The sequence below is a fragment of the Taudactylus pleione genome, unplaced genomic scaffold (assembly GCF_031769625.1).
Source record: "Taudactylus pleione unplaced genomic scaffold, aTauple2 ptg000430l, whole genome shotgun sequence".
NCBI classification, from domain to species: domain Eukaryota; kingdom Metazoa; phylum Chordata; class Amphibia; order Anura; family Myobatrachidae; genus Taudactylus; species Taudactylus pleione.
The window spans coordinates 246,801-268,994 of NW_028284832.1; the positions used below are offsets into that span (position 1 = coordinate 246,801).

Here is a 22,194-nt window from a genome sequence, read left to right on the forward strand (position 1 = left end):
TCGTCCTGTGTATGGGCACCTTTAGTTTACACCTGGACAAAGTATGCTGCAATGCAAGGGGGTGCAAATACATCAAATTATTTTTGCATGCAGGGTTCATACCTGCAGCTTTTGCATGTAGCCCACAAATGCTGGACAGCTTTATTGTTACACTGCAATTTACATTTGAGCTAGGATACTCCCCTCCCAAAGCTAAATCTCTCTGCACATGTTACATCTGTCCCCCCTACAGTGCAGCTTGTTTTTACCATGATGCAAAGTTACTTACTCTTTTTTTATTTGCTCCCAGCTCTGAAGCAGCCCCTGATAGTGGAAACGGGTAAGGTGCAGGCATGCGGGTGCCGTCTACTGTCTTTTAGTTACCTCTCAGCGGAATAGAGCATCAACTGTACGGTCACTGTACATTCAGCATGTATTATTTTTTTTTTACTTGCTTTGCAATATCACAGTCCGGAAGATGAATGACAAATATCGTACTACATTTTCAGCTGGTTAATAGCAAATACATCACAGGCTAAAGCTATACAAAAAGACCATAGACTTTAAATCCCCCTGTAACAAATGACATTTGAATAGGATATTATGTTAACGGATTATAATTTTCCAGGAGTTGAGCGGCAATTATTCATGATGGTAATAACAAACATGGGAAGCTGTGGGCCTTTCCCAAGTGTGTGTGTGTCCGGTGTAATGACCGAAAAACTGCTGCAGCAGCCAAAATGAGTGTGTGTGTCCAATGTTATGGAAAGGAGAAGCTGTGGCACTCTCTCCAATAAGAGTGTGCGTGTTGTCCTGGAGGACAGAAGCTGCTGCACTCTCCCAATAATTTGCACGCCCTGTGTAATGAAAATAAACTGCTGCAGCAGCCCAACTGAGACGTCTAGCAATGTGCTGCGACTAGGACGCACCAGCAGACTGTGCTGATTAATTTGATATGCAATACTTGTTATATATGTGTGCACCAGAGGCTGTATATGAAGCACAATGGAACTTGGCTTGAAAAAAGCTACGGCCGCTACATTGCAGCACTTCATATACAGATTGAGAGACTCATTCGCACGCAGATATACAAGTGTCGCACATCAAATTAATCAGCACAATCTGATGGTGCCTCCTACATTGGGACTTGGAGGCATTCTTGGCAGAAAAGATGCCCGGCGCTAGCTGAGTCTCACGGGTCCTGTCGCGCCGAGAGGCAAAGATGTGTAAGGAGCAACAATCTGTGGCACACATCGCTTTCATTAGGAAACAGACTTGACAGTGCCTGCTATGTAAGACAAACATTACATCAGCCAGCTGCTGCACTCTCCTGAATGAGTGTGCGAGCCTGGTGATATTGCAGCACTCTCCTGAATGAGTGTGCGAGCCTGGTGTTATAGAAGTGGGAAGCTGCGGCACTCTCTTGAATGAGTGTGCGAGCCTGGTGTTATTGCGGCACTCTCCAGAATGAGTGTGCGAGCCTGGTGTTATTGCGGCACTCTCCAGAATGAGTGTGCGAGCCTGGTGTTATTGCGGCACTCTCCTGAGTGTGCGAGCCTGGTGTTATTGCGGCATTCTGACTGTGCGAGCCTGGTGTTATTGCGGCACTCTCCTGAATGAGTGCGTGAGCCTGGTGTTATGGAAGTGGGAAGCTGCGGCACTATCCTGAATTAGTGTGCAAGCCTGGTGTTGTGAAAGTGGGAAGCTGCTGCACTGTACCGAATTAGTGTGCGAGCCTGGTGTTATGGAAGTGGGAAGCTGCGGCACTCTCCTAAATGAGTGTGCGAGCCTGGTGTTATTGCGGCACTCTCCTGAATGAGTGTGCGAGCCTGGTGTTATGGAAGTGGGAATCTGCTGCACTATCCTGAATTAGTGTGCAAGCCTGGTGTTATGGAAGTGGGAATCTGCTGCACTATCCTGAATTAGTGTGCGAGCCTGGTGTTATGGAAGTGAAAAGCTGCAGCCCTCGTCTGAATGAGTGTGCGAGCCTGGTGTTATGGAAGTGGGAATCTGCTGCACTATCCTGAATTAGTGTGCGAGCCTGGTGTTATGGAAGTGGGAATCTGCTGCACTATCCTGAATTAGTGTGCGAGCCTGGTGTTATGGAAGTGAAAAGCTGCAGCCCTCGTCTGAATGAGTGTGCGAGCCTGGTGTTATGGAAGTGAAAAGCTGCAGCCCTCGTCTGAATGAGTGTGTGTCTCCAGTGTTATATAAGCAAAAGACTGCAGCACTTTCTCCATTATTAAACTGGCTTAACAGTGACTACTGTGCAAGGCAGAGAAGAACACTTCCTTCACTGTACCATGTAGGGCTGTTGTATAACATCCACAGCTAGTGGGGAAATAGATCTATGCTTTGATTTGGCATACTTGTGGCTGCTATTCCTCTCTCTGGCACTCTCCTGATTGACGACTGATTATACAGAGGCTCTACAATGAAGCCAGGACGTACACAAAGCGATGTATTACCTCTCATGCTGTGGGCGGTCGGACCGGCAAACCATGGTAATAGTAGCAGGAACAAAAGGTATATCAGGGACAGCAAGTTGTAACGAAATATACAGGCTGCAGGGAAAGGAAAAAAGAAGACAATAGACAATTATTTATTGCCTCCAAATTAAGACACTGGGTGACAAATTTAAATAATCCTAAAATGAAAAAAAAAAAAAAAAAAAAGAGACTCAAAATACAATTATTTTGCTATAATTATGGACCAAAATCATGGCCACGGTATTGTTTGTTTACAATTAAGCATATCAAGATTTTGCATTGAAAGGAGAATTTTTATTAAAGTACGTCACAAATATGTTCCATCATGTCAGTAACATGTAAGGCTGGTTTACAAGTAAGATGCAATCTGTAATGATAATAATAATAATGATTATGAATCGTGAGGGTGTACGAATTCCCTACAGCAGAGGTTCTCAAACTCTGTCCTCAGGACCCCACACACAGTTCACGGTTTCCAGGTCACCCAGCAGGTGCACAGGTGTAGTCATTACTCAGCAACACATTTTAAAAGTTCCACAGGTGGAGCTAATTATTTCACTTGTGATTCTGTGAGGAAACCTGCAAAACATGCACTGTTTGGGGTCCTGAGGACTGAGTTTGAGAACCTGTGTCCTACAGCATGAAAAAGTGGGGAGACATCCTGGACCCACAAAAATTTATAATTTAATTAGCAGACCTGTATAGAAGGCTGTTAGTGGGCATAAGGAAAGTACTGGAGGTTTTTAAATTGTGTCAAATGGCTGATTTGTGCATTTAAAAAAAAAAAAAAAAAAAAACTTTGTTCGTTTAATCTCAAATGAATTAAATGAAAAAAAAAATTAGGAAAAAGGGTGATTTTGAAGTAATTTAAGGACACTACAGTTTTTTTTGTAATGTAAATTTATTTTTTAAAAGCCATTTTTCGATTAAAAAAATACTGTAATTACATTTGGGGTGCATAAACTAATGAAAATGTTGATTGGGGGTAATTTGAGAATTTTTTTTAAACATCCAAAAATGACATTTAAATTAGGGATGTGCAGGCTCGGATTAGTTCGGATTTGCACGCCGGGTTCGGATTTTTCCCTCCAAAAAATCTTTGAGCCCCGTTTTCTTGAAGGGAAAAATCTGAACCCGGCTTGCAAATCCAAACTAATCCGAGCCTGCTCATCCCTAATTTAAATTATGGGATGAGAACGGGATGCCGGTGGTCAGAATCCCGATGCCAGCATCCCGACAGGGTTAGAATACCGACACTTGTCGGTCAGTATCCTAACCCTCCCCCTTCTCCCTACCTTAACCCTCCCAGGTGTCTGACCCCAACCTCCTCCGCCCCTAGTGACTAAACCTAACCTACCACACACCCTAAACCTAACCCTCCTCCTTTAGTGCCTAACCCTAACCCTCCCCATAGTGCCTAACCCATCGCTAACCCTCTTCCCAACCCCACTACTTACCGTCGGGATTCCAGCAGTCGGGATGCCAGCTCCAGAATTCTGACAAAAGCCGGGATTCCGGCGCCGGCATTCTGAGCGCCGGAATCCCAGCGGTCGAAATATTGACCACATCCCATAATTATTGGGCCAGTTAAGCTAATTGAAAACTTCTAAATGCCTAATTAGTCATTAGGAGGGCTGTCTAAGGGGTTATGCACTATCCTGACAATTTTACCTTAAAAATAAAGATTTTCCCTACTATCTCACACCCTCAGGAAGGTGCGCAGAAAAAATATTCTACTTCCTATTAGTTGTATTATTTTTGAAGGAGTTCTGTTTATTTTGCCCACTTACTGCTATTTTGGCAGAAGTGTAACGGTGTACATGACTGCTGTATCTCATGTATACTATACCATGTCTTCTGTTATTGTCTTGTGTAACTTTCACAATAAAATAAAAATAAGAATAAAAAAATGCATGTTTGGAATTGGATTGCAAATGCAATTTGCAGTGCCAGTTTGCCTTGAATACAGCATGCACAAGCAAACTCGCACTTAATTGAATTGCCCACCATGATGTAAATCAAGCAGTGCAATTGCTTTTTGTGTTTGTATTAGGGGAAAATATTGCTTGCTTTTCCATGTAGAAAAAAAAATACACTGATTAAAGGCCCCCATACATCAGCAATCAATTGGGGCAATTCAGCCTTTTGCAGATCGCAGATTCCGACCAAAATCGCAGATTCCGACCAAAAAGGGATTGGAATTGGTGAATCAGGTTGTCCAACATGATTGACCAATCGGGGCTGTAGAGTGCTAGTGTATGGTAACAGCGGATTTGCAGACCGTAAAATGATGAGCCTTTCAAGGTTGGTAGATCTGTCTTTCCTGAAAATGATCTGCAAAGTACTGAAAAATATCTGTAATGTACAGTCAGGTGCATAAATATTAGGACATTGACATAATTTTCATATTTTGGCCTCTATTCACCACCACAATGGCTTTGAAATGAAACAAACAAGATGTGCTTTAACTGCAGACTTTCAGATTTAATTTGAGGGTAATTACATCCAAATCTGGTGAACGGTGTAGGAATTACAACGTTTTCTATATGTGTCTCCCACTTTTTAAGGGGGCAAAAGTAATGGGACTATCAACTCAAAAGCTATTTCATGAACAGGTGTGGGCTATTCCCTCGTTATTTCATTATCAATTAAGCAGGTAAAAGGTCTGGAGTTGATTCTAGGTGTGACATTTGCATTTGGAATCAGTTGCTGTCGACTCTCAATATGAGATCCAAAGAGCTGTCACTATCAATGAAGCAAGCCATCATTAGGCTGAAAAATCAAAACAAACCCATCAGAGATAAAGCAAAAACATCAGGTGTGACCAAATCAACTGTTTGGAACATTCTTAAAAAGAAAGAACGCACCGGAGAGCTCAGCAACACAAAAAGACCCGGAAAACAACTGTGGTGGATCACAGAAGAATTATTTCCCTGGTGACGCAAAAACCCCTTCACAACAGTTGGCCAAATCAAGAACACTCTCCAGGAGGTAGGTGTATATGTGTCAAAGTCAACAATCAAGAGAAGACTTCACAAGAGTGAATATAGGGTTCACCACAAGATGTAAACCATTGGTGAGCCTCAAAAACAGGAAGACCAGATTAGAGTTTGCCAAACAACATCTAAATAAGCCATTACAGTTCTGGAACAACATCCTATGGACAGATAAGACAAAGATCAACTTGTACCAGAGTGATGGGAAGAGAAGAGTATGGAGAAGGAAAGGAACCGCTCATGATCCAAAACATACCACCTCATCAGTGAAGCATGGTGGTGGTAGTGTCATGGCGTGGGCATGTATGGCTGCCAATGGAACTGGTTCCCTTGTATTTATTGATGATGTGACTGCTGACAAAAGCAGCAGAATGAATTCTGATGTGTTTCAGCCAATATTATATGCTCATATTCAGTCAAATACTTCAGAACTCATTGGACGGTGCTTCACAGTGCAGATGGAAAATGACCCGAAGCATACTGCAGAAGCAAACAGTTTTTTAAGGCTAAAAAGTGGAATGTTATGCAATGGCCAAGTCAATCCCCTGACCTGAATCCGATTGAGCATGCATTTCACTTGATGAAGACAAAACTGAAGGGAAAATGCCCCAAGAACAAGCAGGAACTGAAGACATTTGCAGTACAGGCCTGGCAGAGCATCACCAGGGATGAAATCCAGCGTCTGGTGATGTCTATGCGTTCCAGACTTCAGGCTGTAATTGCCTGCAAAGGATGTGCAACAAAGTATTAAAAAGTGAAAGTTAGATTTAGGATTGTTTAGTTTGTCCCATTACTTTTCCCCCCTTAAATTGTGAGGCACATATAGAAACCGTTGCAATTCCTACACCGTTCACCTGATTTGGATGTAATTACCCTCAAATTAAATCAGAAAGTCTGCAGTTAAAGCACATCTTGTTTGTTTCATTTCAAAGCCATTGTGGTGGTGAATAGAGGCCAAAATATGAAAATTCTGTCAAATGTCCCAATATTTATGCACCTGACTGTATGAGCGCAGATTGGTGGATTGGGGAACCTTTAAATTGGGGGTTGAAGGGGGAAATCATAGGATCTGTGAATCATTTTTTTGGGATTACTGATGTATGTGCCCCATTAGAAAGGAGTCTGTGAAAGGAGTTTAGAAAAGAGATGTGACCCCTTATAACTCTTAAATTATAAATTTCCAACTTTTCTCTTCTTGCCTCTGGGAGACAGAGAAGGGTCAGGTCCAATTTGGAGAGCACAAAATGAGTCATTACAGCCCTGCACACCCATCCCACTTCACAGGAGAATTAGGCAAGCTGCAAGAGAGTGTCCGCCTGCTCTCCCGGGGGCACTAGCCCAAATTCAGGAGTCTCAGAAATTCCTTGAGAGCAGGCGACTGTACTCTAAAGGAGGAATTCAATTGGCTTTTTTTTGGGTACCCAAAGGAGCTATTCAATTGTTGCTCCAAATCAAGAGCAAGTGCCGCGTCTTTCTCGCTCAAATACACCGACTTCAGCCGCGTAAAGTACGGTGTCTAAAGTACAGTGTAGCGAGCCTTTTCTTGGATATCTGATCACCACCTCTGGACAGTTTGAATAGAAATCTGGATACCCGCAGTATTCGCGTCCGATCGGAGCAACAATTGAATAGTTCAGTTGGGTACCCATTTCTAATGAGCGCCCCCCCCAAAAAATCCCCCCTAAATCTGTGATCTAATCAGGGGACAACAGAACTCACAATAGACGCAAGGTGGCAGCCATTTTGATTTTGTCATAGTAATGATTAAGTCAACCCCATTGTGTTATGTGAGGGATGAAATACTTTCCCTTTTTGTGAAGCATTAGCACAGCTTGTATAACAGGTATAGGGAGCTTATTTATATGTGATGACATCACTGCACAGAACGTTAGTAAGAAATGGAGACTTTCTATAGTAGTTTTGAAAGCCAAGCAAAGAGTCAGCGCTGGTACAGCCCCATATCTGGCTCACATTTTGCACTGGGTCTTGAGCACATTTGCTTACTTTCCCAGAAAGTTCAGGTCAGGAGACTCCCTACTTTCAGACAGTTCTATCAGACTCAAGACAGAACACCAGCCCCCTGGATCCCCAGGGAAGTGGGCAGTAAGGGTGCATGATGCCATGATTCGTTGGGAATCACGCAATTGTGGTCCAGCTCCCCACTGTGCCATGCCACAAATTACGGCATGATGCAGCGATGATATTACCAGTACCATGAAAGGCTTCAACTGCCAGTTGGACCCCTTCAGGATCTTGAAACTGCACCAAATCCAGGGACACTGATAATATTCACCATGCTTAGAGATTCCTTGTGTGCCTTCACCCCTCCTAGCAAAAGATGATGCCAATCTAACTAACAGTTCAGTGGGAAGATGTTTCTAGTGCGGTCTTGAATAATTGAGCCTCAAGTGAGCCTTCATCGTGCAGAGCATTGGTTTGTAGCTTCCAACATTTATACCCCTCTTCCACCAAACAAATAACCCAGCTTTTTGCCAAGGCAACCCGGGGCCTAGTTTGGGGAAAAAAGGGTCTAAGAAAAATGACCCGAGTTGAGTTACCTGGGAATCCAACCCAGGTAGCTACCAGAGTCGAATCTAGGAAAGACCCAGCTGACGGTGCGGTGTGAACAGCATGACCCGGGTCACGATGACACAAGTCATGCCTTACATGAGCAGATTGGGTGGCTTCAGTAGCACTTGGAGAGGACATCACGAAAGGCCCGGGTCTGGTGAACGGCTGGATCTGGGAATAACCTTGGTCCAGCCGCCAGTGTGAAAGGGGTACAACCCGGCTCCGACACGTGACCAGTGTCCCGGGTTTTTGGTGGAAAAAGGGTGTAAGAATTACATTTCCATGGACACGTTACTGCTGGACTAGAATAGGTTAAAGAAAATAATAAATGAATCCTGCGCAATAATGTCTGGGCACGATTTACTACACTGCAATCCTCACCATGAGAGGTTTGCTGAACTTTACCACAATGTGAGATTTTTTGGCATCCTTAATAGATAACTGCTAGTTAGCCCAGAGTAAAAGAATAAGAATGAATAGCGAAAATTTTATCTACAGAATATTAGGAATTGAACATTGGTCAATAGTGAAAAATAACATTCACAGCTGTTATAAGTCTTTAAAACTGGGAAAAGCCCCTGTAAATAGGGACAGATGGTACCTTTGGTCAGGATTTCCATAGCTTGTAATTAGTGACAATTATTCTATATGTAACAGTTACTTGCAGATGTTAGATCCTACTCTTTTTCTAATAAACTAACTTTAGAATTATTGACCTCTTTATTCTTTGATATTTATTTTTTCATACAGTAGACACCCCAGGATCAGTTTATCTGGAAGGCTCTGGTTATGCCAGAAAGCAATCTTTTAACGTGAATATATAGATGTAAATATAAATAGAACTGGGACAAGAGCCCAATACACCCAGACTAAGGGCCTGATTCAGAGCCGCTCGCTGCTGGCAAGCGCTCGCTCTAAATCAGGGCGTGTTATTTTATTTTTTTAATTTTCTCCAGCCCACTCGCAAAGCTGTGGGTGACCACTCACAGCTTGTGCAAGCGGCCTGAAGTCCGTCGCAATTATCGCGACCATCGGGCTTGAGACAAGACCCTGTGGTAGGGTCTCAGCTCCCGCAAGCCCGAGTTTTACTTCCTGCTCTAATAGAGAAGGAAGTCCACTATTGACATCACTAGTGATGTCAATAGGGCCGCCCACAAACACCTGCGTTTGTGCAGCCACCCCCCCCTCCCCGCCTACAGAACGGGGCGAGCGGTCACTCACCATCGACAGCCGCCCCATCTTGTAGTGACTGAGCTGCAGTCGCTGGACGGGTCTCGAACATGCGCACACCGGAGGCGGCGCATGCGCAGTGGGGTAACATCGAGCCGCTTGCGAGCGGCTCTGAATCAGCCCCTAAGCCCACATTCCAACTAACTTTCTCCCATCCTTTCAAAATCACATACCAATCCCAATAGGCCACTCCAAGCCAGGGATCGGATTGGTTCTGCTAAAAACTGGCCTTTTGGGAGGTAAGAATGGACAATAACATTTATTTTTGTAATGCCAGTATACTCTACAGCTCTCGACAGGATGTAGTCAGGAAGCCAACGGTCTAAATGCCGACCGCCGGCTTCCCGACTGTCTAATCCCAGCAAGGTACTAATGACAGGCGTCAAAATCCCGGGAGGGTTAGGTTTTAGGGCTCCCAGGGGAGGGGGGGGTTAGGGTTAGGCACCCCTAAAGGAGGGCTAGGGTAGGAAATTAGGTTAGCGATACTTACCTTGATTAGCGATTGGGATCTTCACCCCTGCCGGTGTTCCGCTGTCAGGATTTGAACCGCTGGCCATGCGGCCGGCGTTAATACCTACTACACCCCTCTCTATAGGTGGGAACACACAGTATTAGAACAAGATAGTCAAATGGGTCAATTCAATAAGGAGCGAGTTGCAGTTGAAACGGCATGGAAATGTCGCCAACGACACCACAACTTGCCCCCTTGCGACTTAATCTCGCCCTATCGAGCTGCAAACAAAAATCTGCAAGTATGGTGGTACCGTAAGTGCCGCATATAGCTGCACTTACTCACAGCCATCACTAAGTCACGCCTAATTAAATTGACCCCAAAGTGGTAAATGCATACTCCAGTAATGACCGGGGACTTACACATTTTTGAGAGTCCTCCTGAATCCCGGGAGACTAGATCAGTCTCCTGGAACTTGCCCATCTCAATGGAGGATGGATGGCACAATTCATTGCAAAATGCAGCATTGTACAGCAGGGGCTGCGTCACAATGATGCAATTCACGGCACCCAACCAGCCGCACCTCTGACCTGGACCTCCCCCTTTTCGTATCTCCTCAAGAGGACCATTGAAAAGTCAGCAAGTATGAGCAAGAGGGTCCTGCTCACAAGCTTATGATCTACAGGACATCATTTAACATTTTAATTATCTGACCTAGATTAGGGGGTAGGGTTCTTTTCATTTTTTAAACTGGAAACAAGGAGCAAATATTTTTGGTGCAAGTACATCGTTTCACAGTTAACAGGAAACAATTTACATACGGCTGTTCAATGAGCTTCATCAGGGCAATCCATTATGTAACTAATTACGTAGTAGCAAATCAATTATTTCCACTGTCGAAACCTAAAATTATCCACATAACACTGGGACACAGTACAAGAGATCTAATAAAATGGATTCCTGTAACCATTTTATAGCAATTGGCTGACATATTATCGTGAGAACATTTGCATTACTATTATTATTATTACCACAATCCATTTTTAACATCCTCTAATGGCATGTGGTATAAATAAAAAAAATTAATCTAATATTTTCTTGGGAAGCACATGCCACAGAATTGGCACGCACTGTGTGTGTGACCGAGGCACGCACACAAAAAATAATCTAATACAAATCTCTGTACAGGTTTTATTTGTTTTTCTTTCCATTCTAGTGGTTACAAAGGAGACATCCAATCCTAGTGACTAGTGTAATAGCCTAGTCCTGTGGGCTCATGGGGAAAGCAGAAGCACATCAAGACTATGGGGGAGAAGTATTAAATCTTCTAAAGATGGCAATTGGAGGTGTTACCCATAGCAACCAGATTCTAGCAGACATCTGAACTCACTCCTCAAGGAACCCTAACACTGCGCATTTTCAAGTTTCATCAACCCTGTGGATCTATAGGGGGTGATCCAATATTTTTGTGTGCCCCCTGCTGGGAGCCTATACGAATAGGCGCCTGACAAAGCAATTTAATGGTTCCTCCATCTGGGTGCCCATTAGCATTTAATAGGGATGTGCGCCGACCCCATGTTTTGGTTTTGGATCTGGATTTGGTTTTACAAACCTACCCTAGCAGAGAGAATGGAGCTAGCTGACGCTGGACTGCTTGTTGTTACTTTTTGTATCCAAAGTTTCTGAATTTTGCAAACATTTTTGATAGATCCACTGTAGATGACATAACAGGGAGGAGGTTCCTAGATGGTTAGGGCCCCTACTTCTACTTACTCTGGCATGGCAACGGGTACAGATGGCTTGACAATTGTTGTCCGGATTTTCGTAGAAATTACACACATAAGAAGTGGATTTTTTTGTTTTATGCCCAGGCATGACAATGGGCTTTTCCTTATCATGGGCAACAACTGTTTCCACTGGGACCCGATTTACACAAACATCCTCATCATCAACATCCTTATTAGCTACACAAATTTCCTCCTCATCCTAGAGATGTCAGCATGTTGACTTGTGCTGCTCATCCCCACATTTGTAGAAGATGCACAAGTTGTGGAAGGAGGCTCCTCTTAGAGTACAGTTTTGGAAAGGTCAGGCTCACATGGCAACCGCCGACACATTTAGACTCTCCTCAGGGATTTGTGACATTTCTGAGCGCACAGTTGGTTCGTGGGCCTTATTGACTTCATTTTTTTTAACGTCTACAGGGAGAAGGGCTTACATCATCGAAAGAGGCAGAACCACCAGTCATAAATAATGACCAAAGCCTTAGCCTTTCCTTGCCACTTCGTGTGGTGAAAAGCATATTGCCAATTTTATTGCTATAGCTGGCATTACCCTCCGCATCGGAGCCCGGCGGCCAGGAGATTGATGCATACGGAAAATGCGGTAAACAGGGGTTTTACCACATTTATAGTTTGGTGCATCCCGGCCAGTGTCACAAAAAAAAAAATTAAGAAAATAACCCACTGCACTACCACTTACAGTGTCACAAGAATTTTATGAATAAGAATAACACACTGCGCTACGACTTATAGTGCCACATTACGTGGATGATAAACTGCGGTCTGGCCGGCAGTGTCACCGAACAATAATAGCGTAGCTAGCGCACACACACACAAAAAAGTGAAAATAAAATATCCTTTCTTAACTTTTTGTGGAATGCTAATTTTATTTATTTTACCCCTGGACGAGGCAGCAGTACCTTGATGAACAACACAGCTCCCCTTTACGGACAACAAAGCACCCCTGCGGAGTGCGAACGGACCACCTGCAGAGTCACAAATACGAGGATGATAAACTGTGCTGTGGCTTGGCAGTGTCACCGAACAATAATAGGACTTCTATTCACAGGGAACTGTACCTTGTCATATGAAATTAAAGGCTTGATTGCTTGAGAAAGGTCCATTTGGGGATCGAAACATCTGTATGTAAAAAAAAAAAAAAAATTCTCTCTCTCTCTCTGTCTCTGTCTCTCCCCCTGCACCCCGTTCCACCCTCCACTCTCTGCTGCTCTGCTCCCCTCACAGCTCAAGTGTGACCCCCAACGCCTCGGTCCCATACTTACCCTGTTCAGGCCGCAGGGTCCTCCTCCTCTCTGGCAGTTGGCTAATGTATGTCCCGTCTGCCTGGTACTGGGAGCCGTTGGGGCATGTGCTCAGGCTTCCACAGTGCAGGCATTAAGGAGACGGGACATATACTGTGAAATATATAGAAAAGCAGCAGGAACAAGCAGCGGCACTTGGGAGACTCTTTCAGTTTTAAATCGTGTATTCACACAAAGTACTGTACCAACGTTTCTGGACACATACCTCCCTTTGTCAAATTCTATATATTATTTCTATACACATATACTGTATAATATATCAGGTGCGACACTTATGGATCCCTAAATAATAAGCGTTCACAGGGACATAGCTTCAACATTTTAGTGTCTGTATTACGTCACACTATAATCAGGAGTACTACTATTAAGGGATCCATGAGTGGCGCACATATGTTTTATTGAATGTATCTGTGGAGGCATCTGGACATTTGCTGCTGGTACTGTGAGTGCAGGACTATATTGTTTATTGTACATATTAGTGTGTGTGTGTGTGTGTGTACAAATTATATGTCAGTCTGGAATGAATTATGTGTGAGGGGTGTTGTTTATAAGGGTACGGTATGAAATCCCGGCTGTCGGGATGCCGCAGGTCAGAATACCGCCAGCGGCATCCCGACAGCCAGATCCCGACACCAATAAGGAAGAACAGTAAGTCTCACCCTAAGCCCTACCCTAACCCTCCCCGGTGCCTAAGCCTAACCTCCCCCTCCCCGCACCCTAAACCTCCCCCTAGTGCCTAACCCTAACCCTGCCGCTTAACCCTAACCTCCCCATAACACTCCGATACTTACCTTTCGGGATGCCAGAGGTTGGGATGACGGGATTATGGCACCGTTTATAATAAGTGTGTGTATATCAATTGACACCAATTTAAACATTAGATGGCACTCAAAGTAAGGACACCTAGGGAGAGATTCTGGGTGAGACATAGCCGTGATGACGGATGCAGTGGGGGGGATGTTTTGTGTCTTTGCATGCATCCCAATGTTATTTGTACAGTCCCTGTACAGATTTAGACGCACGGTAGCAGTATTGGAAATGTATGGGGCGTTCCTGCGCGGTGACAGGAGGGTGGCTAATCAGACGCACGGTGATGTTACATCTTATGTGAGGGATGTGTGTCTGATGGTGGCTGTGTATGGAGATGCAGATTCAGTCACATAGGGGGCCATATGTAGATGGAGCTGCTGCACCTGCCATAGGACTGGTGCAAGCTTCAATGGTGCAGACTAATGGTGGCGTCTGAGTATTTACTAAGCAGTATTTCAGCATCTAAAGACACTGAAAGTGGGGGTCTCAGTCCCTGCACATGTAGACGCACGGATGTATACCAGGGACGGACTTTGTAGCACCATTAGCAGAAAGTCGCGACTGCCGCAAAAACGCCTGGATGGCCGAGACTGACTCAGAAACAGAAACAGGCTCACAATAGGAAAAACACAGCAAGTAGAGCAACATTTCAGTGTAATTAAAGACTTGTCAGGGTGCATATGTTTTCCTGTGTATTTCTAGTGCCGCCTACAAATCAGTTTGTGCGGGCAGAAAGCGGGGCCACTTGCTTGCGTCTGCCCCCCATGGTGAAAGTTGCCAGAAGCCCCCGATTCCCCTCAACCATTGTGTGATTGTATCCCAGCCACTCTGTTAGGAACTACTCCTCACCAAGTATTGCCCATCTGTCTGACTAAACGGGTGGGGGGACTACACAAGATAATAGAAAAGCGCCCTTAGACTTTGTTTAATGGGCTTATCAAGAGTGACAAGGGGGAGGGGGAAGCCCCTCAAGTTTGTTCTCCTTTCAGTCAGGGCTGGTTCAAAACTCTTGTTTGTGAATGGAGCCTGACATTATAATATAAATATATTATATATATATATATATATATATATACACACACACACACATACATACATATACATACATATACACATACACACACACACTCTTTAATTGTGTTATTTATGTGTCATATTGTACATTCCCTTTCTATGCAATGAGCTGCCTATCATTTTATATAGTTATACTTAGTATTGGAGTATACACACTGATCGGTTGAATGATGTTGGGCCTGTATTCAGTCATTTACATTTATTGGCATGGATGTGATAGGGTTCCGCAACACCATTGCCTGTATGAGACAAGTAATCTCTTAGTAGCATAGGGTACAGAAGAGAGACTATGGGAGACACTGGGAGGCCCACAGGATCAGAGAGAAGGCCGCACCCAAGTCAGTAAATCTCTGCATATTATTTTGCTAACATTTAACCTGTATTGTATGGCCTGTTACTTCATTAGCATCCTATATAATTAGGAGAGGTTCTGATAGCTCCCTGTAACAGCCTTTCACACAGGAAACCGCATGTGCACAGGCAAACTGATTCCCTCATGGGATGAAAATTTATCTCAGCTCCTTAATGGAGTACAGGGAAAATGGGATTTTGGTACCTACCGGTAAATCCTTTTCTCTGATTCCACAGGGGACACTGGAGGTGCTTACGCTGGGGTATAGAGGCGTGGACAACTGGAGCCGGCACTTTAAATAATTTAGAAGTGTGAAGCTCCTCCCCTTCTATGCCCCATCAGCCCTCAGTTTAGAAAATGAAGACCGAGAGGAGATGGAGAACCAGTGGAGTAAGAAAAGGAGAGAAGAACACACAATATATCATACAACATACAGAACAAGCCGAACAGGCAGGCTAAGAGCGCTGAGGTGGGCGTCCAGTGTCCCCTGTGGAATCAGAAAAGGATTTACCGGTAGGTACCAAAATCCCATTTTCTCTTTCATCCACTAGGGGACACTGGAGGTGCTTACGCTGGAGACGTCCCAAAGTTTTCCCCACAGGCGGGAGCACTCTGCGTCACCTGCAGAACTAGGCAGCCAAAATGGGATGCCGAAGTAGCAAACGTATCAAAGTTATAAAACTTGACAAACCTGTGAACTGAAGACCAAGTGGCCGCACGGCACAATTGTGACGTGGAGGCTCCTCTACCGGCCGCCCAGGACGCAACCACAGAACGTGTGGAATGAGCCTAATGGACGAAGGAGGCCGACAGTCGACACCAACATAAACCTGAATAGTCAGCCGAATTCAACGTGCCAAGTCTGGTTAGACGATGGCCAACCCCTCCGAACAGCAGCATAGAGGACAAAAAGCGACTCAGACTTATGGATGGACGCTGTCCTGGCAACATAGATGCGGAGAGCCCTAACCACGTCCAAGGTAGAAGAAACACCAGAGTCCTCCACCAACAACGGTACCACAATAGGCTGATTGATATGAAAAGCCGACACAACCATGGCAAGGAAAGCGGCTGCCGTCCCGCTTATAAAAGACAGAGCACCCACTTCTGAAACTCTACGAGCCGAAGCGAGAGCCAGGAAGAGAACCGTCTTCCAAGACAGGTACTTAAGATCAACCTCCTCCAAAGGTTCAAACATGGGCGACTGAAGAAACAGAAGCACTAAGTTTTAGATCCCAGGAAGCTATTGGAGGTACAAAAGTGGGCTGCACGCGCAAGACCCCTTGAAGAAAGGTCTGCACCTCAGGAATGAGGGCCAATTTCCTTTGAAAGAAAATGGAAAAGGCAGAGACCTGCACCCTTAAGGTTCCCAGACGAAGGCCAGAATCCAGACCTGTCTGAAGGAAAAGCAGAAACCGGGTGAGATATGAGCACGCCAGATGCGATGATAATGCGTAGCCGAAACTGGTGAAAGAGCCACCCCGGTAAACGCAGTTGCGCTAGGTTGGGGTGTATGAAAGGGCCCTGCTGTAGAAGATCTGGGCGCAGAGGAAGGGACCACGGATCGTCTGACAATAGGGATCATAGGTCCGAGAACCAACTTCTCCAAGGCCAGTTCGGAGCTATGAGAATTACAGAGGCTGTCGCTTGTCTTATCCTTTTTTAGAAGACAAGGAAGAAGTGGAATCGGAGGAAAAAGGTAAACGAAGTTGTAGATCCACTGACTTGTCAGAGCGTCTACTGCTTCCGCCTGCGGATCTCGAGTTCTTGACACGTATACTGGTAGCTGACAATTCAGTCGTGACACCATGAGGTCCACCTGACGACATCCCCATCTACGTATCAGCACGTTGAACACGTCTGGATGAAGCTTTCATTCCCCGAAATGGATATCCTGTCAATTTAGGTAATCTGCTTCCTAGTTGTCCACACCCGGGATGAATACCGCCGACAGGATTACTGAATGGTTCTCGGCCCACCAGAGGATCAGAGTTACTTCTCGCATAGCCATGCGACTCAGTTTCTCCTTGGTGGTTGATGTAAGCGACGGCCATCGCGTTGTCGGACTAAACTCTTACCGGATGAGCCTTTAGAAACTCGGTTGCCTCTATCAGAGCATTGTAAAGCGCTCTGAGTTCCAATGCATTTATGGGCCATCTCTGTTCTAGAGGGGACCCTCAAAGTGGTAATCGAGGACTACTGCTCCCCATCCTCGGAGGCTGGCATCCGTTGTTACAATGATCCAGTCCCACACTCCGAATCTCCGGCCCGCTAAAAGATTTGTGGATTACGTCCACCAGAGAAGGGCCATTCTGGTAATCGGGCTCAGACGGATCTGTTGATGTAGAAGCAGATGAGACCCTGCCCCTGTGCTAACAGGTCCAGCTGAAAAACCTTGGAGTGAAATCGGCCGAACTGTAGTGCCTCGAAAGCAGCTACCCTCTTTCCTAAGAGACGCAGACAAAGAAGCATTAACACCTTCTTTGGACTGAGGACCAGCTGAACTAACAACCGGATATCCCTGGCCTTGTCTGATGGAAGAAAAATACTCTGTGATTCCATATCCACTATCATGCCCAGAAATAGAAGCTTCTGGGACGGATTGAGATTTGACTTCTTGAAATTGATTATCCAACCGTGTTGGATTAGAGTGTGATATGTCAGTAAGGCATGATCTGATAGGAGAGATACCTTGAGCAACAGATCGTCCAAATAAGGGATTATGGCCCTCATTCAGAGCCGTACGCTCTGAGCAGAGCGCACGCTCTGAATGAGGGCCGGGCTCCATTTTCATGGAGCGTCCTCCTGGACGCTCGTATAGCTGTGGGTCACCACCCACAGGCTATACGAGCGTGCTTTGTGATGGCCGCGATGGTCGAGACCATCGCGACCATCGAAATTGTGAGCCAGAGCCTGCGGTTGAGGTTTTCAACCACAAGCTCCGGAGTGATTTTGGCTCTATCAGAGCCAAAATCACTCCCACTGACATCACTAGTGATGTCAGTGGGCCGGCTTCTGACGGGAGGCGTTCCCGTGGGAACGCCCCCGTCAGGGAGGCACGCCCCCGGCACGCCCACCAAAGGGGGCGTGCTGTCAATCAACATTGACAGCACGCCCCCTTTGATCGGACACAACGAGCGAAGGACTTTCCTTCGCTCGTCGCGTCTGGCGCATGCGCACGACGGAGCTCCCTCCGTCGTGCGCATGCTCAGTCCATAACATTGACCCACCTGCGAGCGGACAGCCGCTCGCGAGTGGGTCTGAATCAGGCCCTATGTTCACTCCTTATGACCGAAGGAGAGCGATCATGACTGACATGATTTTGGTGAATATGCGGGGAGCCGAAGATAACCCGAACGGCAATGCCCGAAACTGGTAATGATCTTTCAATATGGCAAAACGCAGAAAAGCTTGGTGTGGTTCCCAATGGGAACATGGAGATAAACCTCCTTGATTTCCAGGGATAATAAGAACCCCCCTGGTTCCAAGCTCGCAATGACGGACTGCAGATGTTCCATTTTGAAATGATACATCTTCAGAGACAGATTTTAAGGACCTGAGGTTTAAGATGGGTCTGACCGCACCATTCGGTTTGGGCACTACAAACAGGTTTGAGTAAAACCCCATACCTCGCTGATGCTCCAGAACCGGAACTAGCACAGATGAAACTACTAGAGACCTGATAGCCTCCTGTAGAACTTGAAATTCTTGCAAGCGTGCTCCCACCGCAGGAAACCCCAGGTGGGACGGAAGACCGTCAAGCCACCAGTTTCTCAGCTGGTTTAGGCTCTGGTCTACGTGCAACCGTGTGTGGACGACCTCTACCTCTGCAGCCTCTCGGTTGCGTGGAAGCACCTCTGGCTCTACCACAAAAGGAATGAGGCGCTCGAAAGGAATGAAACGAAGGTCCAGTATAAGGTCTTCTGGAAGCCGGAGCAGTAGACAGGAGGAAAGAGGACTTACCCCCCGTGGCCTAGGATATCCACTTGTCCAATTCCGGGCCAAAAAGCATATCACCCGTGAATGGTAAACCCTCAACCGCGCGCTTGGACTCAGCGTCTGCTTGCCAAGCGCGCAACCACAGAGCTCTGCGTTCAGAAATAGCAGATGCAGGTATGCAGGCACTAATCTGACTGCAGTTTACTTAGGAGAAGTTTCTAAGGATATCAGACTCACAGATGTGTTCTGCTAGTAGACTTAATTCTGCTCTGGAAGTACCCGAGTGCAATCAACTGGTCAACCCAGCAAACCACAGCCTTGTTAACCCAGGCAGCAATAAGGGTAGGTCAAAGCTGAGCTCCTGCTGCGGTATATATAGATCATAGTGTTGTCGCAAACTTACGATTCGAAGGGTCCTTTAAAACAGTAGCTCCCGGCACCGGAACTGCTGTTTTCTTAGAGAGACTGAAATCAGAGGCATCTACAGGAGGAGGTGTTTCCTAGTTCTCCATCATGGATGATGGAAAAGGGTAGCTAGGGAGAAACCTGCGTGGAATTTGGAACCGCTTATCCGGCTGTTTCCAGGCCACTGATAACTGTTGTTGAAGTTGTTGTGAGAATGGAAAAACCGCTGAACACTTAGGTTGTTCGTGAAATAGTTCCCACTACTGGGATGCAGTAACTATCTCCTCAGGCAAATTAAGGACCTTTCTGACTGCCAAGATTAGAGATTCCACCCCGTGGGAGGCGGACTCTAACTCCTAGCGAGGAATTATTCATCCGACTCTCCTGACTGGACAACAGTCAGTCATTAGAGCACTTCCTACCGAAAAAAAAAAAAAAATCACAAGAGCGTAGAGGGTGCAGGCACCGTTGTACTCTGAATCAGGGTGTCTCCTGCCCATGGTGGAGCAGAAGAGCTAGTAATCGCGATCTGTGAACCTGTGTTATACAAGCATCACATAACGTGGACCCAGTGCCATGTGGCTTGGTCTGTTTGTTGTTACACTTGGAACAGACAAACAGCTTTTGAGAGGCCTTGGTTCTGTTGGACATGGTACACACAGTCACTCAGAGAAACACAGCATAAAACAGAAAAGACACAGACAAGATAAACATGAAGGCTGTGGGACACAGTCCCACAGATCAGATTCCCCTGCACTTACACCCCAGTTACTTACAGCCTCTCTACCAGAGATGTAATCAGGAGATGTACTTGTGAATCCATCCTTCTGTGTCTTACACTGCAATCTCCTGTATAGAGATGCAGTATGAGCTGCTGTGTAATAAAGAGCGGCAGCCCTGCTGTTATACAGCCGCTTGCTGCATAGAGAGAGACCCGCGCTGCCTTTAAGCTCCGCCCCCTCCTTTATGCCCTGAAGGGCTACACAAGATGGCTTCTGTGGCCATTACTCTCCCCCCCCCACGCGCCTCACACCGCGTGTACAGCGGGGAGTGTTAGAGCAGGTGGCCGCGCTTGTAGCGCACTTAACCTGCTGCCTCGCGCCACTGTAACAGCGGGGAGAGGGATTGAGGGAGCCGCGCTGAGCAGCGCTCTGCATAAGCTGGCCCGCGCCACTGTAACAGCGGGGAGAGGGAGACCTGGTGCCGCGCTAATCAGCGGGAGGAGGGACAGCAGTGAGCCGCGCTGAGCAGCGGGTGGAGGGAGATCCGGGTGCCGCGCTGTAGCGTGCTTCATAAGCAGCCCAGCGTCTCCTGTAATAGCGGGAGGAGGGAGAGCAGAGGAGCCGCGTGTAGCGCTCTGCATAAGCTGCCCAGCACACTAAGTTTGTACAACGCTGGGCAGCGGCGGGGCTGGGAGCCGGGGGATGCGCAGGTGGTTACTCACAGCGTGGTCCCCCATAGAAGTCTCTCTGCAGTCAGCACTTTTCTTCCTTGTTGAGAATGTGCTGTGGCGGTAAGGAGCTGTCAGTGCTTTTAGTATAAGCACTGTGCACTCCTTCCCGTCGGGAGGCAATCGGGAAGCTTCCCGACTGTCTTATCCTGGCATGGGTGAAATGCCGGGCGTCTAGATATAGACGCCCGCATTTCCCCGACGCTGGGAGACCGGCGCCCGGCATCACGATCGTACTGATGCCGGGCGCCGCGAGCGGACAGCCGCGGGGGGGGGGGGAGGGTTAGGTTTAGGGCTCCCGGGGGGGACTTAGGGTTAGGCACCCCCCCGGGAGGGTTAGGGTTAGGCTAGGGGGAGGGAGGGTTAGGGTTAGGCACCCCCGGGGGGGACTTAGGGTTAGGCACCCCCCCGGGGGACTTAGGTTTAGGCAGCGGGGAAGGGGGTGGTTAGGGTTAGGCACTTGGGGGGGGAAGTTAGGGTTAGGCACCCCTAAGGAGGGTTAGGGTTAGGGGGGTTAGGTTAGTGGATACTTACCTATCCACGATCGGGATTTCCAGCGCTGTCGGGCTTCCACTGCGTCGCACTCTGCTCCTGTCGGGCTGCCGCTGACGGGAATCGAACCGCCGGCCATGCAGCTGACGGTATTTCATACCAATTCCTTCCCGTCTTCTATAAAGGACAGGGCGCCAGGTACCCGGACCCCACCTTTAGAGAGGTGGCGAAGGGTACCTAAAAGTGTCAAAAAAGACGCTATAAATAAAATAACCTAAATAAATAAAATAGATGTGTTGCTAGAGCACACGGATTGTGACCAGCTCCTAGTAGGCACATTTTCTAAACGGAGGGCTGATGGGGCATAGAGGGGAAGGAGCTTCACACTTCTAAATTATTTAAAGTGCCGGCTCCAGAAATCCACGCCTCTATACCCCAGCGTAAGCACCTCCAGTGTCCCCTAGTGGATGAAAGAGAAAAATGCATTCTATTGTTTTGTCCTTATTGTGCTCAGTAATTGATTTAACAATATTGGCAGGAGATTACCACAGAAGATATAGATACAGGGAATAACGTTAAATACAGTTATACCTTTAAGTGGCGAGCACACTGCACACAAATGTGAGTAACAGTCAGAATTAATCACTAACTAGACTTATGAAACAGTTTTCCTAACCTCCTATATATATTGCATCACTTAGTACTCAGATATATCGATAAGAAAATACACATATTGTGACCAATGCAGATGTGGATGCAAATCGGCTGCAATTGCTTCTGCATTTTGAGCACGATAAATGCGCATTTTTTACCTGTATAAAGAGTGGTTGGTGTATCTGCAATCCCGCTAGTG

General features: G+C 46.4%; 1 protein-coding gene across 3 annotated transcripts in view; it reads right to left on the reverse strand.

Moving 5' to 3' along the window:
- Positions 1–22,194, reverse strand: part of PIEZO1 (piezo type mechanosensitive ion channel component 1 (Er blood group)) — a 280,589-nt gene that overhangs the window by 175,889 nt on the left and 82,506 nt on the right. For all 3 annotated transcript variants that reach the window (XM_088447336.1, XM_088447335.1, XM_088447337.1), the window contains exon 2: positions 2,448–2,543. In XM_088447336.1, the coding sequence (XP_088303462.1) occupies positions 2,448–2,543 (96 nt within the window). The remainder of the gene's footprint in view (positions 1–2,447; positions 2,544–22,194) is intronic.